Genomic DNA, 19,610 nt, shown 5'->3' on the forward strand with positions numbered 1-19,610 from the left:
CATAAAATTGTCAGAGACTCTAGTCACCCAAGTCATAGACTGTTTTCTCTGCTACCGCACGGCAAGCGGTACCGGAGCACCAAGTCTAGGACCAAAAGGCTCCTTAACATGTTCTACCCCCAAGCCATAAGACTGCTGAACAATCAATCAAATGGCCACCGGACTATTTACATTGACCCCCCCCCCCTCCTCCTCCTCCATTTGTTTTGTACACTGCTGCTACTCGCTGTTTATTATCTGTGCATAGTCATTTCACCCCCACCTACATGTACAAATTACCTCAACTAAATGGTACCCCCGCACACTGACTCGGTACCGGTATCCCTGTATATAGGCTCGTTATTGTTATTTTATTGTGTTACTTTTTATAATTTTTTACTTTAGTTCATTTGGTAAATATTTTCTTAACTCTTCTTGAACTGCACTGTTGGTTAAGGGCTTGTAAGTAAACATTTCACGGTAAGGTCTACACTTGTTGTATTCGGCCCATGTGACAAATAAAGTTTGATTTGATTTGAAACAAGCCTAAACATTTCACAGACAGGTGTTGATTTTTGAAAATTTCTTTAGTGTATTGGCAAAAGACGAGCACAGAGGAGATTCCAGTTCTGCCCTTTCAGATGTCAGAACGTCTTTAGGCCTCCTCCTTCTCGTCTCCGTGTGTGATGATGTAACACAGAGACTTGTAGTCGATGTTGCCGGCCACGTCAATTGGAGCCACAGAGAAGGCCTGATCCACCTGAGGATGTCATCAGGAGAGGACAGTAGGGTTAGGCAACTCATTGGGAACGGATCAAAATAAATGTGCACAGATATTAATTCTACTGTCCATGTAGGACTGCGCTACTGATTGAATGATCGATCCCTCTCTCTCTCTAGTAACTTGTCAACTGTGTGATTTTTTTAAATGTATTGTTGTTAAGGAGGTAAGAAGGAGATAAACATTACCAACCTCATCTGCTGTGAATTTATCAGCCTGGTTCATCAGTAATCGTCTAAACCTAAAAAAATGTGGGGAAAAGACAGAACAAAGCGAATAACATTATACTCTACGTCATTGTACAGTTTGGCAAACTAGGAAGAGATTCAAATGATACTGACTCATCCTTGTTGACGAAGCCTGTGCCGTTTGGGTCAAAGAGCTTGAAGGCAGCGAGGATGGTGTCCTCAGGGTCTGTGCCTGTAGGGGGAGAGTTACGGTATATTCCACAGTTCAGCTAACACGGACAAGCCAGCCACACACGCACACACACACACACACACACACACACACACACACACACACACACCATCCAGCCTAATAACCAACAGTGTAACCCACATTAAATTACATAACATCATAACATTGATATCACAACATTCATACAGCGGAAACACTGATGAATGACTGTCCCTATGGCAAGATTAAAAGAGTCTCAGCCTTCTAACTGTGAAGTAGATTGTGTGAGATGTGGAGCGATGTGGTCTCACCATTGAGCTTCTCCCCAAACAAAGAGAGGAAAACGGTGAAGTTGATGGGACCCTTCCCCTCGTTCAACATCTCATCCAGCTCCTCATCCTTTACGTTCAGCTTTCCTGGGAAACAGAAAAACCAAATGAATATACCAACATATGCACATGAACGCATGCACGCACACACACAGACACACACACACATTTGTAAAGAGACTGAATACCTAGCTGTCCATAGGTTTCCTTCAGATCCTGCTTTTTGATGACACCATCTCTGTCTTGGTCAATACAGCCGAAAGCCTGGAGACAGACACAGTACAGCCATAAGTTAGTAACAGTGGTGTAAAGTAACTAGTACAAATACTTTGAAGTGCTACATAAGTACTTTACTATTTATATTTTTGAGAACTTTTACTTTTACTCCTATAAATTATCCCTGACATCCAAAAGTACTTGTTACATTTCGATAGCAATATAATCCAATTCACGCACCTATCAATATAACAAGTTATGAGGCACTATATTGGATCACTCCAATATGGAATCCTTTCACACAGCAGCATACATTCCGAGTAAGGAATGCAGATTATTCCTGTGTACCGGGTAGTGCTGAGGCTGACCCTCTTAAATAGCTGCCGCCGCACTACTCCCACCTCTTCCTTCTTTTGGCTCGTTCCAGAGTGGATTCGCTTGGTAAGAGCTCTATGTTAGAGTGTATAGGGGTAGAGGTATTATTCAATAGCTTGGAGCAGCTAGCTAGCGTCTCCATCTGGGTGCTCTACTGTCATCTCATTTGTTTTTTGTCGTTGTTTTTATTACTTATGACAGAGTGTGCAAACAAGGGGTGATACTCGGTTTGGTCGCTGAGGGTTTGTCTTAGTAGACTGTGTGACTTGTCTATCCACCGGAACCCTCTCTGGTTTTAGCCTTCGGGTTCGGGGACCACGCCTACCCCGCAAGATCAGGAGACTGTGTATGTTTTGCACCAGCGGACTTGCAGTTCTCACATGATAGTGAGCTAGGTGTCACGAGGCACACCACGTTTTCATCTCTCACACGGCGCAGCTAAACACCTTCTTCGCTCACTTTGAGGATAAACAGTGCCGCCGACACTGGCCGCTCCGGAGGACTGTTAGCTCTCGTTCTCTGTGGCCGACATGAGTAAGACATTTAAGAGTGTTAGCCCTCGCAAGGCTGCCAGCCCTGACGGCATCCCTAGCAGCATCCTCAGAGCATGCACAGAGCAGCTGGCTGAAGTGTTTGTGGACATATTCAATCTCTCCCTATTCCAGTCTGCTGTCCCCACTTGCTTTAAGATGTCCACTATTGTTCCTGTACCCAAGAACGCAAAGGTAACTGAACTAAATGACTATCGCCCCGTAGCACTCACTAATATCATCATGAAGTGCTTTGAGAGGCTAGTTAAGGATCATATCACCTCCACCTTACCCGACACCCTAGACCCACTGCAATTTGCATACCTCCCCAATAGATCCATGGATGATGCAATCGCCATCGCACTGCACACTGCCCTGTCCCATCTGCACAGGAGGTATATCTATGTAAGAATGCTGTTCATTGACTACAGCTGAGCCTTCAACACCATAGTACCATCCAAGCGCATCATTAAGCTTGGGTCCCTGGGTCTGGACCCCACCCTGTGCAACTGGGTCCTTTACTTCCTGATGGACCGCCACCAGGCGGGGAAGGTAGGCAACAACACCTTCACTATGCTGGTCCTCAAAACTGGTGCCTCACAAGGGTGCATGCTCAGCACCCTCCTGTACTCCCTGTTCACCCATGACTTCGTGGCCATGCACACCTCCAACTCAATCATCAAATTTGCAGAGGACACAACAGTGGTAGGCCTGATTACCAACAATGATGAGACAGCCTACAGGGAGATGGTGAGGGTCCTGGCGAAGTGGTGCCAGGAAAATAACCTCTCCTTCAACAAAACAAATGAGCTAATCATGGACTTCAGGAGACCGCAGAGGGAGCACGCCCCCTTCCACATTGACTGTGGTCGGTAAAAAGCTTCAAGTTCCTTGGCGTTCCTTGGCGAACACATCACTGACAATCTGAAATTGTCCACCCATACAGACAATGTGGTGAAGAAAGCCCAACAGCACTTCTTCAACCTCAGGAGGCTGAAGAAATTTAGCTTGGCCCCTCACTGGTACGGCAACTGCACCGTCCGCAACCGCAGGGCTCTCCAGAGGGTGATGCGGTCAGCCCAACGCATCACCGGGGGCACCTGCCCTCCAGGACATCTACAGCACCGTGTCACAGGAAGGTCAAGAAGATCATCAAGGACCTCAGCCACCTGAGCCACTGCCTGTTCACCCCGCTAACATCCAGAACGTGAGGTCAGTACAGGTGCATCAAAGCTGGGACCAAGAGACTGAAAAACAGCTTCTATCTGAAGGCCATCAGAAGGTTAAATAGCCATCACTAGCCGGCCTCCGCCCAGTACCCTGCTCTGAACTTAGTCACTGTCACTAGCCGGCCTCCGCCCAGTACCCTGCTCTGAACTTAGTCACTGTCACTAGCCGGCCTCCACCCAGTACCCAGCCCTGAACTTAGTCACTGTCACTAGCCGGCCTCCGCCCAGTACCCTGCCCTGAACTTAGTCACTGTCACTAACCGGCCTCCACCCAGTACCCTGCTCTGAACTTAGTCACTGTCACTAGCCGGCCTCCGCCCAGTACCTTGCCCTGAACTTAGTCACTGTCACTAGCCGGCCTCCACCCAGTACCCTGCCCTGAACTTAGTCACTGTCACTAGCCGGCCTCCACCCAGTACCCTGCTCTGAACTTAGTCACTGTCACTAGCCGGCCTCCACCCAGTACCCTGCTCTGAACTTAGTCACTGTTACTAGCCGGCCTCCGCCCAGTACCCTGCCCTGAACTTAGTCACTGTCACTAACCGGCCTCCACCCAGTACCCTGCTCTGAACTTAGTCACTGTCACTAGCCGGCCTCCACCCAGTACCCAGCCCTGAACTTAGTCACTGTCACCATCAGGCCTCCACCCAGTACCCTGCTCTGAACTTAGTCACTGTCACTAGCCGGCCTCCGCCCAGTACCCTGCCCTGAACTTAGTCACTGTCACCATCAGGCCTCCACCCAGTACCCTGCTCTTAACTTAGTCACTGTCACCATCAGGCCTTCACCCAGTACCCTGCTCTGAACTTAGTCACTGTTAGTAGCCGGCCTTCACCCAGTACCCTGCTCTGAACTTAGTCACTGTCACTAGCCGGCTTCCGCCCAGTACCCTGCTCTGAACTTAGTCACTGTCACTATCAGGCCTCCACCCAGTACCCTGCTCTGAACTTAGTCACTGTCACTAACCGGCCTCCGCCCAGTACCCTGCCCTGAACTTAGTCACTGTCACTAGCCGGCCTCCACCCAGTACCCTGCTCTGAACTTAGTCACTGTCACTAGCCGGCCTCCACCCAGTACCCTGCTCTGAACTTAGTCACTGTCACTATCAGGCCTCCACCCAGTACCCTGCTCTGAACTTAGTCACTGTCACTAGCCGGCCTCCACCCAGTACCCTGCTCTGAACTTAGTCACTGTCACTAGCCGGCCTCCACCCAGTACCCTGCTCTGAACTTAGTCACTGTCACTAGCCGGCCTCCACCCAGTACCCAGCCCTGAACTTAGTCACTGTCACTAGCCGGCCTCCGCCCAGTACCCTGCTCTGAACTTAGTCACTGTCACTAGCCGGCCTCCACCCAGTACCCTGCTCTGAACTTAGTCACTGTCACTAGCCGGCCTCCACCCAGTACCCAGCCCTGAACTTAGTCACTGTCACTAGCCGGCCTCCACCCAGTACCCTGCCCTGAACTTAGTCACTGTCACTAACCGGCCTCCACCCAGTACCCTGCTCTGAACTTAGTCACTGTCACTAGCCGGCCTCCGCCCAGTACCCTGCCCTGAACTTAGTCACTGTCACTAGCCGGCCTCCACCCAGTACCCTGCCCTGAACTTAGTCACTGTCACTAGCCGGCCTCCACCCAGTACCCTGCTCTGAACTTAGTCACTGTCACTAGCCGGCCTCCACCCAGTACCCTGCTCTGAACTTAGTCACTGTTACTAGCCGGCCTCCGCCCAGTACCCTGCCCTGAACTTAGTCACTGTCACTAACCGGCCTCCACCCAGTACCCTGCTCTGAACTTAGTCACTGTCACTAGCCGGCCTCCACCCAGTACCCAGCCCTGAACTTAGTCACTGTCACCATCAGGCCTCCACCCAGTACCCTGCTCTGAACTTAGTCACTGTCACTAGCCGGCCTCCGCCCAGTACCCTGCCCTGAACTTAGTCACTGTCACCATCAGGCCTCCACCCAGTACCCTGCTCTTAACTTAGTCACTGTCACCATCAGGCCTTCACCCAGTACCCTGCTCTGAACTTAGTCACTGTTAGTAGCCGGCCTTCACCCAGTACCCTGCTCTGAACTTAGTCACTGTCACTAGCCGGCTTCCGCCCAGTACCCTGCTCTGAACTTAGTCACTGTCACTATCAGGCCTCCACCCAGTACCCTGCTCTGAACTTAGTCACTGTCACTAACCGGCCTCCGCCCAGTACCCTGCCCTGCCCTGAACTTAGTCACTGTCACTAGCCGGCCTCCACCCAGTACCCTGCTCTGAACTTAGTCACTGTCACTAGCCGGCCTCCACCCAGTACCCTGCTCTGAACTTAGTCACTGTCACTATCAGGCCTCCACCCAGTACCCTGCTCTGAACTTAGTCACTGTCACTAGCCGGCCTCCACCCAGTACCCTGCTCTGAACTTAGTCACTGTCACTAGCCGGCCTCCGCCCAGTTACTCAACCATGCACCTTAGAGGCTGCTGCCCTATGTACATAGACATGGAACACTGGTTACTTTAATAATGTTTACATACTGTTTAACCTATTTTATATGTATATACTGTATTCTAGTCAAGTCCATCCTATTCAACTATTACTGTACATGTACTATTCTATCCTACGTATCCTTCAGATAAACTACATATTCTATCCAGAAACTGTCCATCATATCAATACATCAAACCACAGGTTGGTGGCACATTAATTGAGGAAGAATGGCTCATGGTAAGGCTCCCCAAATACAGGTGTGTCAAGCTTGTAGCGTCATATCCATGAAGACTCGAGGCTGTAATCGCTGACAAAGGTGCTTCAACAAAGTACTGAGTAAAGGGTCTGAGTACTTTTGTAAATGTGATATTTCAGTTTTTTTAAATAAATTTGCAAAAAAAACATTTAATAAATTTTAGAATAAGGCTGTGATGTAATAAAATGTGGAAAAAGTCAAGGGGTATGAATACTTTCTGAATGCACTGTATGTATAGAGAAATGCTTGTGTTCCTAGCTCCAACAGTGCAGTAATATCTAACAAAACACACACATCTAATAGAGAAAAAATGGAATTAAGAAATATATATATATATATATATATATATATATATATATATATATATATATACTCTGGACACCGACATTGCTCGTCCTAATATTTCTCAATTTCTTAATTCCATTCTTTCACTTTTAGATTTGTGTGTATTGTTAGATATTACTACACTGTTGGAGCTAGGAACACAAGCATTTCTTTACACCCGCAATAACATCTGCTAAATATGTGTATGCGACCAATAAGATTTTATTTTATTTTATGCTACAGTTTTGGGACAGTTAGAGCACAGGTGGACCTGTTTGCAACTCAGGAAAACACTAATTTCCCCAGCTGGTTCTCGATGTCGGACCCTACAGGCCCTCTGGGTCTGGACACCCTCGCTCACGATTGGCTTTACGTGTTCCCACCATTTCCCCTGGTCACAGCTACACTAGACAGGGTCATTTTGATGGGCCACCAGCTGCACTTGATAGCTCCATGCTGGCCGAGACCACCATGGTTCAGCTTCCTGTTGTCCCTCTTGTTGGGGACTCCATGGCAGCTGCCCCTGAGGGCCAACCTGCTCTTTCAGACACTGTGGCATCCGGACCCGCACCGCCTCCAGCTTCGGGCTCGGCCTCTGAAAGGCGTTAGTGGACCAGTCTAGGCCTTCAGGATAATGTGATGAACACGCTGCGGAGCACCATGGCTTCTTCCAACAATGCCTCATATCAAATGTGGTGGGGCATATTCTGTACCTGGTGTGAGAGTCATATGTGCAAATGGGTTTACAGTTTTCACAGTCACAGCTCGATGCGGGCCGAGGGTCATCCACATTCAGAGTGTATTTACCCGCTATCTTGGCATGCCAAGAGGGACCCATGGGTGGCTACCCATTGCTTTCCAAATTTATGAAGGGAGTTCTACGTCTGTGTCCAGCAATGCCCCTCCCGCGGCAGCGGGTGAGATGGATGTTTTTCCCCAAGTGTGCTGTGCTCGATCAGTTCCTTGGACACTTACATTACACAGACACAGGCAATAAGACAGTCCGATCGGTTATTCATTTGCTATGGTGAGAGAGTTCTGGGCCAGAGCCTATCTATACAAAGACTCTCACATTGGATTGTGGACCATTACTACAGCATGTCTGCTGTATTTGGGTGTTTTACTAGAGGAGTAGCTACACCATGGGCCCTGCTCTGAGGAGTTATCCTCAATGACATTTGCGCCTCGGCCAGTTGGGCATCGTCTAGCACCTTTTCTAGGGACTATCGAGTCAATGTTGCCGCCACCAATGAGGTTGCGACAGCAGTGCTGGGTGTTGCCTCTGCTTCCCTCGGTGGGGACGGAGGGACACAGTAACTATGACTGCCCTGACCTCAGTCCTACAGGAATTTTCCCTCTGTCTGGCCCTTAATTTCGCCGATTTAATCTGTTATTGTGATACCAAATTGGAGTGATCCAATTTAGTGCTACATAACGAAGGTTATGTATGTAACCACGGTTATGTGATCTACACCGCCTCGAAAAAGGACACGAGGTGGAAGAAGGGTGGTGGCAGCTATTTAAGGGGATCAGCCTCAAACCTCAGCACTACCCAGTACATGGGATTCATTTAAAATCCTTACTCGGTATGTATCCTGCCATGCGGAAGGATACCATATTGTTGTGATCCAATAGCTCACTTAACCGTGGTCACATACATAACCTTCACTGTCAGCTCTAGCGCCTCAACTGGCAGACTCAATAAACACAAATACTGCATTTGTAAATGATGTTTGAGTTTTGAAGTGTGTCCCTGGCTGTCCGGAAATAATTGTTTTTATCTTGCCTTCTCCTTTGCTTCATATAAGAAATGTGATGTGTAGAATTTACTTCTACTTTTACTCAAGTATGACAATTAAATAATTTTTGCACCACTGTACTTAAGTCCATTTAAAACCAGATACTTTTAGACTTTTACTCAAGTAGTATTTTACTGGGTGACTTTCACTTTTACTTGAGTCATTTTCTATGAAGGTATCTTTACTTTTACTCAAGTATGACAATTGAGTACTTTTTCACCAGTGGTTAGTAATATTGCATTTTTTTGTTTGATTTTACCTTCATCATAAAATAAATAATTATTATCCAAATGTATTTATCACTTATATTTAGAGCAGTTTCCTCTGACGTCTAATGTCTATGAACCAGCAATCCAAACTACCAATATGGCACTTTCATGAACTAGACAGTGAAAGTGTTACTTTACCTCCTTGAACTCCTGTATCTGGGACTGTTCGAACATGGAGAAGACATTGGAGCAGCTCTTCTGGGCTCCCCTCTGTCTCTTATTAGCAGCCTTCTTACTAGCCTGAGACATCAGGACAAATAGACAGACGGTTACACATCATCTTTACTGTCACTCAGTCTGACCAGAGTGAGAGGAGAGAGGGAGTCTAACAAAAGCAGCTACATCAACATGGAATAATTAAACCATGTATTCTACGTGAAAGAATACTGAGTGATAAATTCAAACATGTCACATATACATTTTAGCCTCTTCTTCTTACACTAAACCATCCTAGTTTTACTTGACCAAGGTCATCCAAAGTCGGTATGATTTAAATTCAAATCAGCATGATTTACTTTCTAAGGACTTATATTTGTAATCAAAATAGTAGGATATTATAAAAGGGATTTCAACAGTGTAAAAGCAGTTCTGATGGAAACCTAACACCAGATGTACTCTCAACATAGTCAAAAACGCTTCTAATATTGTATCACAACAATTAACTCAATTCCAGATCAATATTACAGAGATATATTGCTCATAAGAAAAGTTAGATGGCAAACGATGAATAATATGGAGAATGTCATTTTTCTACTCACCATGTCAGTGTGTGGTGCAATGTCTCTCTTGGTCCAGGACTATGTGTGATTAGTAGGGAGGGTTTATATGTATGGCCCATTATCTTCTGCCCTCCTATAATAAGCCTGCAGTGGGTACCATAGTCCCTTACATGGCCATCTCTAACCTCTCTCTCTCTGTGGGAACACGATAAGGACCCAAGGACCAGGATTCCACTGGGGTGGAGTAAGGAGATAGGGAGAGATATAGTGCAGGGGGAGGAGGGGGGATACGATGGGAGAAGAGAAGGGAGAGAGAGGGGAGGTGGATGTGCAGAGGTACGGTGAGAGAGCGGGGATGGCGGGATATGGCAAACGAGGAGGTGGGATTTAGAGGATTGTGGGTGTTATGTGATGCAATGTGAGTATAGTCAGTAAAATCTCTACCGATGAAAAGTTGAGATGTTACCCATTGGTATGGCTGTTGTTTATACTCTTATTTCAGTTGTGTTTGGTGTTTGCCTGATTTTGTGTTACTCACCTACACTTAGGCTTTGCTGAACAGAAACCTTACAGTTCTTTATGACACCAAAGTATGTGGTAATGTACAGCAAAAGCCTAAATGTTTTATGATGATAGACACACAAAAAAGAAATAAAAAAAATGTTATGTTATAGCAACTTTATTTACAACAAACAAAGCACATTCTCATTCTTAGATATACATATTAGCAATTAAGACCTAAACTCATCATACATACTTTTTATAAAGAAGCATTTCATTTCCCACTAACAGTAAGTGAGAGACTAAACTGCAATACATTTGAAATGTATAATCCTTTACTTTTAGGTTACTGTTTTTAAGGTAACATCTCTGGATTGTACGGACATCAGCAAACTAAAAACATACAGACGTTATAAATCAATGTCACTGCTTTTCACATGAACGTTATATCACAGTACTAACCAGGCCTCAAAGACCTGCAATCAGTGGTAGCTTGAGAACATGTTATAACAAGGGTTCAGTACTTGCTGTGACACACCACCTGTGCATTGTGGGTACTCCAGGAAATTTACAGAGACTCAGAGACTCTGTATAATACTGTACACTAGGGAAAATACTGATTTAACCTGCCTCTTTGTTTTCCATGTTGTGTGTGCTGTGTGGTAGGGTTATATGTCAGTACAATGACTTCTCCACACATATATTCCCTCTCTCACCAGTGAGGAGGAATGCTTTACTCTGTGAGAGCCTCCAGAAAAGGCCAGAGTTGGGTGACCTTAGATGGGGGAGATTCTTAATTGGACAACAGTCCGTCCTCTCCTCGACTCCTCTGTCCTCCTCTCCTCTGTGACCTGGAAACCGATAAGTGGTCAAGGAGAGGGTTCATTTGTTTGTAGGCGAACAGAGGAGTGTCCTCCTCACTTCGATAGCTTCCTCTCGCGAAGGATACTGAAGTGCATCCTCAGCGGCAGAGTTTTGAAATCTGACCCCTTTGATTCAGCTGTTGTTCACTTGGAGGAGAAAAGCATGCACATATTTCATAGTTTTATCTAGAAAATGTCTAGCACAACTAGCTAAGTTAGTTTTTACTACTTTACACCCCTGTAAACGTCATTTGTATGATGACGCGCTAGTGAAGAAGGAGAGACTCATTTCATACAAATGCATTTGTTTCCATGTTTCCTCCCCTCCACTCCTCGATTACCGTTGACCTTTTTCAAAAGGAGGCGAGGCGAGGATGGAGGAGAGGATGTGAGTTGAGCAACACCAATTGAGATTCTCCAGAGGAGTCATTTACTGTAGGGGTTCAGTTCAGCCTGGTTCACCTGCATCACCCCCTATAGGTGGGAGGCTGTTACGACCCTCTCACTGTGTCAGAATGCACGCTGCCATCTTACAGGCTACTGCAGAGATAAGTGCTGCTCCCCGGCCACTCCCTTCCTCTGACTGGATGAAGGTGATGTCACAGTGAGGCGTCAGCTCACGTACAACTTTGTGGAACCTGTCTTGGAAACTGTGGAGGGAGATCAACATCAGGGTTAGAATAAAATCCATTACATTTTCACTAGATATGACTTGCATCATTTGTATGTTACAGACTTAGTGACCCTCTCTGTCTCTCTCTCTCTGCATCTCCCTCCTACTCCTCACCAGGGGTGGAGTTTGTAGACGGAGCCGTCAACGCCCACGGTGATCTTCAGAACCTCCTGGCTGCGGCGTTCTCTCATGCGATTGATTACGGCGGCTAACCCCGCTCCACACATGTGTGCTGCCCGCGTGGACACGCTCTCACACGCCAGACGCACTATGTCACAGTCCATCTCCGAGGGCAACACGCCCAGCGTGGACAGGATGTTGTAGATCTGCTTCCTGTCACCAGAGTCACTGAGAAACACACAGGGAGAGAATACACACTTAACACTTACTAAGGAACCAAGACTTACTGAGCGTAGCTTTACTGTCTCACACAGAAGACAGTCACTGACACAAACTGTGTTGCTGTAATTCTAATAGTGTTGACAGATGTTATTGTCATTTCAAGGTTGTGTCGTGACCCCTCACCTCTCTATCTGGGAGACGTAACGCGTCTCAAAGCTGCCGCGAGTCTTCAGCAGGTCAGAGGCTTCCCCGTTAAACAGCAGCTCTTCATTCACCAGCTTCAACAATACCAGCCTCACCAGCTCTCCCATGTACTTCCCACTGATCAACTTCTCATAGCTACAGACAGATGGAGGGGAGGGGGGAGGGAAAGAGCGAGGGGGGGAGGAAGGTGGACAGAGGGAAGAGAAGAGACAGTAGAGGGAAGCAGCAGGGCAGAGAAGGTGGATGGAGACAGAGAGTTGTGCGTCACACAACACGTGAACCTATATATCCCTGTCATCATCATTTCCCAGCTAGGCTGAAGAATAAGAAGGAAAGCAGGAGGGCGATCTCTCCCTCCCTCTGTCGTTGTGAGTGGAGAGAGAGATAAAGTGCTAGGGTGAGTGAGGCTCAGCTCCTCGGCTGCCTGTGTGAAGAGACTGTCAGAGCAAACGGTAAACAGCCATTAGCCTGGTTGAGCACTGGACAGGAGCTCATTAATCTGACCCTGACGTATATGGGCCTGCCACTGGCCACAGCCAGGAAAACAACCGGGTTACCTAGCGACCACACAGGCTGCAGGTCAGTCAGGTGAGCGTCATAGACAGGTGAGGGAGAGAACAAGAGAGAGAGGCACGCTTCCACCTGTGCTTATCCTCAGGCTGCATGTGTAGTGTGTCACAGAAACATGTGCAGTGTGTCACAGAAACATGTGTAGTGTGTCACAGAAACATGTGCAGTGTGTCACAGAAACATGTGCAGCTCTCAAAACGCATTGGACTGTTACTTACTTTGAGCTTCTAAGAATGGGCATGTCTGGATACACGTGCAGTATTAGCTGGAACTACTGGTAAAAATATAGTGAGGTGTGTTTCCTTAGTTAATTAAGCAATTTCAACATCCCATCATGCTTAGGGATTGGATGTAAAAATGCCCAGTTACCCATTATTTTGGCTACCATGGCTAGAAGAAGAGATCGCAGGGACTTTGAACAGAGGGGTCTTAAAGGACCATAGGGGGTTTAAAGGGTGTGTATGTGCGTGTGTGTGTGTGTGTGTGTATGTACGCGTGCGTGTGTCTCAGTCACCAGATCTCAACCCAATTTAACACTTATGGGAGATTCTGGAGTGGCGCCTGAGACAGCGTTTTACACCACCATCAACAAAACACCAAAAGATGGAATTTCTCATGGAAGAATGGTGTCGATCCCTCCAATAGAGTTCCAGACACTTATGCCAACGTGCATTGAAGCTGTTCTGGTGGCTCGTGGTGGACCAATGCCCTATGAACACTTTATGTTGGTGTTTCCTTTATTTTGGCAGTTACCTCTAGGTACTACTTTCAAGAATCAATTTATTTAGCCACTTTTATGTCCATGAAAGGTTTTATCACCAGTGGAGATTGGAACACCCCCTAAAGTTAGAAGGGCCTGGTTGATTATTTGTGAAACAGACAGCTCTCCAGTACTCACAGTTGTTGTCCAGGGTTGAGTGATGTCTCATCCACCACCCTGTCGTACTCCAGTCTGAATTCCTCCAGCTCTCCATTAGCACCGAAGGCCCCCCACTCTGTGTTCACACACATTCTCCCCTCTTCTCCCTCCACCAGCTCCACTGTCCGCATCTCCTCCATGTAGCATGCGTTACACCCAGTACCTGGGGACAGCACAATGCTCATATTACACTTGATTTGTGTGTTGTATTACAGACAAACACCAACATAGTTGGCTTTAAAGAGGGGTAGAGAAGGTGGTAGGTAACAGGAGATTAGTGGATGAGCAATCAATGTGTGTGTGTGTGTGTGTGTCCTTACCCACAATCATTCCCACTTCGCAGCTGCGGTCCTCATAGTAGCAAGATATCATGGTAGCAACTGTATCGTTCACCATGGCAACTACGTCCATCTCAAAGTCCTGAAGAGTAAAGGGACATTTCAGTATGACTCTACTTACATGAATCTACTGCGCATGTTTTACAAATGTCTCATAGCATGTCTATCATAACATATCTATAATTCTGTGTATCGTAAACATAGAATCCTTATCCTGTAGTAAAAACCCTACCCCTCTCCTCTTGATGGCATCTCTCAGTAGTCCCACCACGTTGTTACCCTCGGCTCCAGACGCCTTGAACCCTTTGGTCCAGTTCAGTAGGATGCCCTGGGAGGAAAACACAGGGTTAGAGTTAGTAACAGGGCTCAGAGGAGGCTGGTAGGCGGAGCTTTAGGATGACAGGCTCATTGTAATGTCTGGAATTGAATAAATGGAACGGAGTCAACCTTGTGGTTTCCATATGTTTGATGTGCTTGATACCATTCCATTCATTGCATTCCAGCCATTACAATGAGCCCGTCCTCTTATAGTTCCTCCAACCAGCCTCCTCTGACAGACACTAACTCAGACAATCAGATAGTCACTGAGGTCAACTCTCTAATCTGATGTCTCTAAACCTGTGTGGATCTTGGACTTAGTCCACGTCATACCTTGTCTATGTCCTCATGTCGTACGGGGAAGGAGAATGTGAAACCCAGAGGAAGCTTCCTGTGTTTGATGTGGTGTCTGTCCAGGAAGTCTGATATACACTCTGCAATGTAGTCAAAGAGCTGAGAAGAGAGAGGGAGGAGGGAAAAGGAGAAAGAGGGGAAGACGGATAAATGGAAAGACAGGATTTATGGGACACTAATTACACTGGTCAGCACAGTGCTCTTCTGAGTGAACACTTCTAAGTACACTAGTGCTGCACGCTCACCATCTCAGCCGTGCCTGTCATTGCGTCTTCAGGGATGGAGTACATCTGGTGTTTGGTCTCCACTTTCCACACCCTCTCTTCATCCTCCCCCACCTTCACCAACATCACACGGAAGTTAGTCCCCCCCAGGTCCAGGGCCAGGAAATCCCCCACCTCTGAGACAGCGCAGCATAGAGAAGGTTGTCATATAGGATCAAACACACACTCACACAACCAGGGCTTTTTGGAATACAGTCTTATCTTATTGAAGCATATGGTATTTCAAAAATCCCTAGACACTGAATGTAAACTAGATCTAATAAGAAATGTAATGTTCTTTCATGTGCCAGCTCTCAAGACATTACCATTCGGAACAAATAGACTAGCTATCATGAATTTGCATTGTTATTTCACAAGAAGGCATTGAATAAATGGGTTGTTGAACCAAATTGGTGCCTTATGCAAAGTGTAACTTGGTAAAAAAAAACTTCATAACTTCACAAACTTCATAAAACTTCATGTTCAACTTCATAAAAAACATGTTTTCCAATCTCAAGAGGTAAAAAAACACTACATTTTACTATAGTAAGTGCCTATAAAGAGCCAAATAAAGTAACAGTGTTTACTGTAACAGGTTTGACTGTAACAGGGTTGGTGATTTAATCTTAAATCAGCCATAAATACGCTTGTGACAGGGAGAATGGAAGCTTGTTGTGTGCAACAGTGAGGGGCAATTGAATGCAAGATTATTTTTTTAGGGGAAATTGTTAAAAGCTTTCTAGCCTGTATGGGTAACAGGTTGACGTGTTATGTCCGACCCGCTCAGTTTTACACCACAAGACACCAGAAAATGGACAAAATGCTTAAAAACAGCTCACTTTATTTTTACACTATGATTTTACTATTAGATGTTAAATGTTTCTAGAGAACTTTTTTTTAAGGAATAATTTCACCATATTAAAACAAGAGTTAAAAACAGTTCACGTAACAGGGTTGACCTTAAAATGAGGGACCGATGTGAATTAATCAGTAATCACATGAAATAATTTATAATCTTCAGAAATGACTGTCAAAGCAACAAAATAACTCGAGTTTTACATTGATGGTGAAAACGTTGAGAAATGTTATGGGTAAGTGGGTTAAAACCTTCCTAGAAGTCACAGAGGGTGTGACTATATTTCATATTGAAATTCAGATAAGTTGAATTCTCCTTGTAGTCTATATTAAAGGGCACTTCATTTAGATTTGGGTATGTCATTTTAAGCGAAAATGGAAAAAAAAGGGTCCGATCCTTTAATATAACAGGCTTTTAAAAATGCAATATTGATGCATAATTTCTACTTAAAATATGAAAGATATGCAAAAGGCACTCATTTCGTTGAGCGACCCAAATGAGGTAAATGCCTCTACCTGATCCCTCAGGAGTGGAGTAGACGTAGGTGGGCAGCATTTTGACGCTGGACTCCTGGTGCGTCTCCACACGCAGTCCCCGGTCCATCTCCCTCATCATCCTCTTCATCACCTCCTTCAACTGCTCCTTCTTCAGCCTGAACTCCGACAGAATCTGCTCCACCTGCGGAGGGAGGAACGGGTTCAGAGCAGGTCTCATTCATAAAATACCTTTACAATACAATAGCATTATTTCCCCCCAAGGGAACGTCAGGTGTGGCATTTCTCAAGCCCAAGGACACTTTACATACATAAGTCACAAATAAAGTACAGCAGGGGTTCCCAAACTTTTGTAATCAACGGTCAATGTATACTTTTTAAGTTGAGTCTACGATAGTCTATTACAAATCAGTCTGATAGTACTTTTGATGGTTTGAAGTGACTGAAATGCATCAGAAAGGTATTGGTAAGTTCAGAAGGTCATCAGGCTATAAAGTTCTATAAACTTCTGTGTAGAAAAGAACATTATCATTGATGATGTTCTTTTTCCCCCAGTCTAATTTAGTGCCTGGTCTTATCCACTCTGTTCTAATGTGTCCTACGCGGCTTGTGGGCATTGTAGAGGGAAACAGAAGACACATACATGCTCCTTATCTTTCAGTGATGGGGGTCATAATATTTTGTAACATAAACCGTTCAAAAGAGTGAGCCACATTTGTAGGAAGATAACAGAAACCGCTCTGTATTTACAGCCGCATCTAGCGGCTACCGGGGTTACTATGAACCAAGCACCATTTTTTACATTTGATTTCAGAGTTTCTCTCGCGAACCCATTTTAAATCAGGTGACCCCACATGGGTCGTGAACCCTAGTTTGGGAAACGATGGAGTACATCATTTATAGCACAACAAAGCAAATTGTGGGAAAAAAAGTGTTGTGAAGGAGAGTAAGGGATAATGAAGATGTATTTAATATTTCACTTCAGCCCTGTCTCTCCAATTTTATTCATCTAAAATGTGACCTGCTGAAACACAAACATTGAAAACAAATAAAATAATGTAATAAGTTGAAAGTAAAGAAGTTGCTATATGCAGTATGTCCTGTTTGATGGTTGCTCTGAAATACGTCACCACTAAGATACACAGAAGTTGCTATATGCAGTATGTCCTGTTTGATGGTTGCTCTGAAATACGTCACCACTAAGATACACAGAAGTTGCTATATGCAGTATGTCCTGTTTGATGGTTGCTCTGAAATACGTCACCACTAAGATACACAGAAGTTGCTATATGCAGTATGTCCTGTTTGATGGTTGCTCTGAAATACGTCACCACTAAGATACACAGAAGTTGCTATATGCAGTATGCCCTGTTTGATGGTTGCTCTGAAATACGTCACCACTAAGATACACAGAAGTTGCTATATGCAGTATGTCCTGTTTGATGGTTGCTCTGAAATACGTCACCACTAAGATACACAGAAGTTGCTATATGCAGTATGTCCTGTTTGATGGTTGCTCTGAAATACGTCACCACTAAGATACACAGAAGTTGCTATATGCAGTATGTCCTGTTTGATGGTTGCTCTGAAATACGTCACCACTAAGATACACAGAAGTTGCTATATGCAGTATGCCCTGTTTGATGGTTGCTCTGAAATACGTCACCACTAAGATACACAGAAGTTGCTATATGCAGTATGCCCTGTTTGATGGTTGCTCTGAAATACGTCACCACTAAGATACACAGAAGTTGCTATATGCAGTATGCCCTGTTTGATGGTTGCTCTGAAATACGTCACCACTAAGATACACAGAAGTTGCTATATGCAGTATGCCCTGTTTGATGGTTGCTCTGAAATACGTCACCACTAAGATACACAGAATTTCATCCAGCTATTTCACAAAGAGGACAAAGTAGTGAACTGAACATCTGACAAAGCTTCTCACCCATAATTTCTTCTCAAACAACACGGGGCAGTCTGTGTGTGAAGACGAGTTAATTCAGATAACATTCATGCAGAACAATATGAGTAATAATAGTAGAGTTGAAAGTCAAATTATAACATTATTAAGGCAATAATGTACAAATTATTTGAAAATCAATTAAAGTAACTCAATCCAAAGTAAACTATTCTGACGTTAAAACCTAGACTGGATACCAAAATGAGTTCTCATCTAAACTCTTCAGAAATGTGTGTCTTACCATGAGGGCTGTCTCTAGCACAGAGCTGAGGCTACAAGGCATCTTCCCCATCTGGCCCGTGTAGGAGCTGACACACGGCATCTTTTCTAGCCTTACAAATGACTCTCCGTGTGTATCTAGGTGTATGGTGAGTGTGTGTCTGCAGAGCCGGTGGACTGTAAATACAGTTGAATGAGGACCTCAGCTGTTTTTATGCTCTGGTAAAAGGGGCTGGCCTGGAGAAGATGGTGGCCTCTGTACACACACAAACGCCCACACCCTAATGCCTCATCCCATCTGGCCAAGGACATGTGGTCAGACGATATATCTATGACCTGATTTCAGGAGAGCTATAGACTGAGTGTACAAGACTGACCAGGTGAATCCAGGTGAAAGCTAGATCCCTTATTGATGTCACTTGTTAAATCCACTTAAAATCCGTGTAGATGAAGGGAAGGAGACAAGTTAAAGAATTATTTTTAAGCATTGAGACAACTGAGACATGGATTCAGAGGGTGAATGGGCAAGACAAAATATTTAAGTGCCTTTGAACAGGGTATGGTAGTAGGTGTCAGGCGCACCAGTTTGAGTGTGTCAAGAACTGCAACGCTGCTGGGTTTTTCACGCTCAACAGTTTCCGTGTGTATCAAGAATGGCCCGTGTGTATCAAAAATCTAGCCAACTTGACATAACTGTGGGAAGCATTGGAGTCAACATGGGCCAGCATCCCTGTGGAACACTTTTGACACCTTGTAGAGTCCAGGGCCCGACGAAATGAGGCTGTTCTGAGGGTAAAAGAGCTACAACTCAAGGAAGGTGTTCTTAATGTTTTGTACAATCACTGTATATTATGCCTTTCTATTATCATCACAGGTCAATTTGACTTTGCTGTGACAAAATCTGTCACATGTGTAATGATCAACAAGATCTCAATGTTTTACCAATTTGAATAAAGATTCTGGCAGGTAATGACAAACCCCAAAAGCAGGCAAACTAAATAAACGCCTCAGACAGAGGTACATGTTGATCTAAACTAAAAGACACTGAAAAT

The 19,610-nt window shown here is 45.2% G+C and overlaps 2 protein-coding genes across 2 annotated transcripts; both read right to left on the reverse strand.

The window, feature by feature from the left end:
• Window positions 1-547: 547 nt before the first annotated feature.
• LOC115200420 (myosin regulatory light chain 2, atrial isoform) lies at window positions 548-9,824 on the reverse strand. The gene is made up of 7 exons (XM_029763488.1): window positions 9,721-9,824; window positions 9,101-9,202; window positions 1,677-1,752; window positions 1,471-1,575; window positions 1,102-1,180; window positions 953-1,001; window positions 548-739 (listed from the first exon to the last, which is right to left on the reverse strand). The coding sequence occupies exons 1-7, from the start codon at window positions 9,721-9,723 to the stop codon at window positions 635-637; spliced, it is 519 nt and encodes a 172-aa protein (XP_029619348.1). The 5' UTR covers window positions 9,724-9,824; the 3' UTR covers window positions 548-634.
• Window positions 9,825-10,344: 520 nt separating this feature from the next.
• LOC115200421 (glucokinase) lies at window positions 10,345-18,751 on the reverse strand. The gene is made up of 10 exons (XM_029763489.1): window positions 18,581-18,751; window positions 16,398-16,560; window positions 15,009-15,163; window positions 14,743-14,862; window positions 14,324-14,419; window positions 14,074-14,173; window positions 13,733-13,916; window positions 12,244-12,399; window positions 11,833-12,066; window positions 10,345-11,695 (listed from the first exon to the last, which is right to left on the reverse strand). Exons 1-10 carry the CDS (start codon window positions 18,659-18,661, stop codon window positions 11,548-11,550), a joined length of 1,437 nt encoding a protein of 478 aa, XP_029619349.1. The 5' UTR covers window positions 18,662-18,751; the 3' UTR covers window positions 10,345-11,547.
• Window positions 18,752-19,610: the final 859 nt, after the last annotated feature.

Source organism: Salmo trutta, chromosome 9 (assembly GCF_901001165.1).
Source record: "Salmo trutta chromosome 9, fSalTru1.1, whole genome shotgun sequence".
In the NCBI taxonomy this organism is placed as follows: domain Eukaryota; kingdom Metazoa; phylum Chordata; class Actinopteri; order Salmoniformes; family Salmonidae; genus Salmo; species Salmo trutta.

Excerpts from the sequence above, each read along its gene's own strand:
- LOC115200420 (XM_029763488.1), bottom strand. Across the intron at positions 1,753-9,100 it reads AGATACAGGAGTTCAAGGAG|GCTTTCGGCTGTATTGACCA; the intron begins GTAAAGTAACAC and ends GTCTGTCTCCAG. Across the intron at positions 1,181-1,470 it reads GTTTGGGGAGAAGCTCAATG|GCACAGACCCTGAGGACACC; the intron begins GTGAGACCACAT and ends CTCCCCCTACAG.
- LOC115200421 (XM_029763489.1), bottom strand. The coding sequence starts at position 18,661 with ATGCCGTGTGTCAGCTCCTACACGGGCCAGATGGGGAAGATGCCTTGT. Across the intron at positions 13,917-14,073 it reads CGAAGTGGGAATGATTGTGG|GTACTGGGTGTAACGCATGC; the intron begins GTAAGGACACAC and ends TGCTGTCCCCAG. Across the intron at positions 11,696-11,832 it reads GTCTACAAACTCCACCCCTG|TTTCCAAGACAGGTTCCACA; the intron begins GTGAGGAGTAGG and ends CTCCCTCCACAG.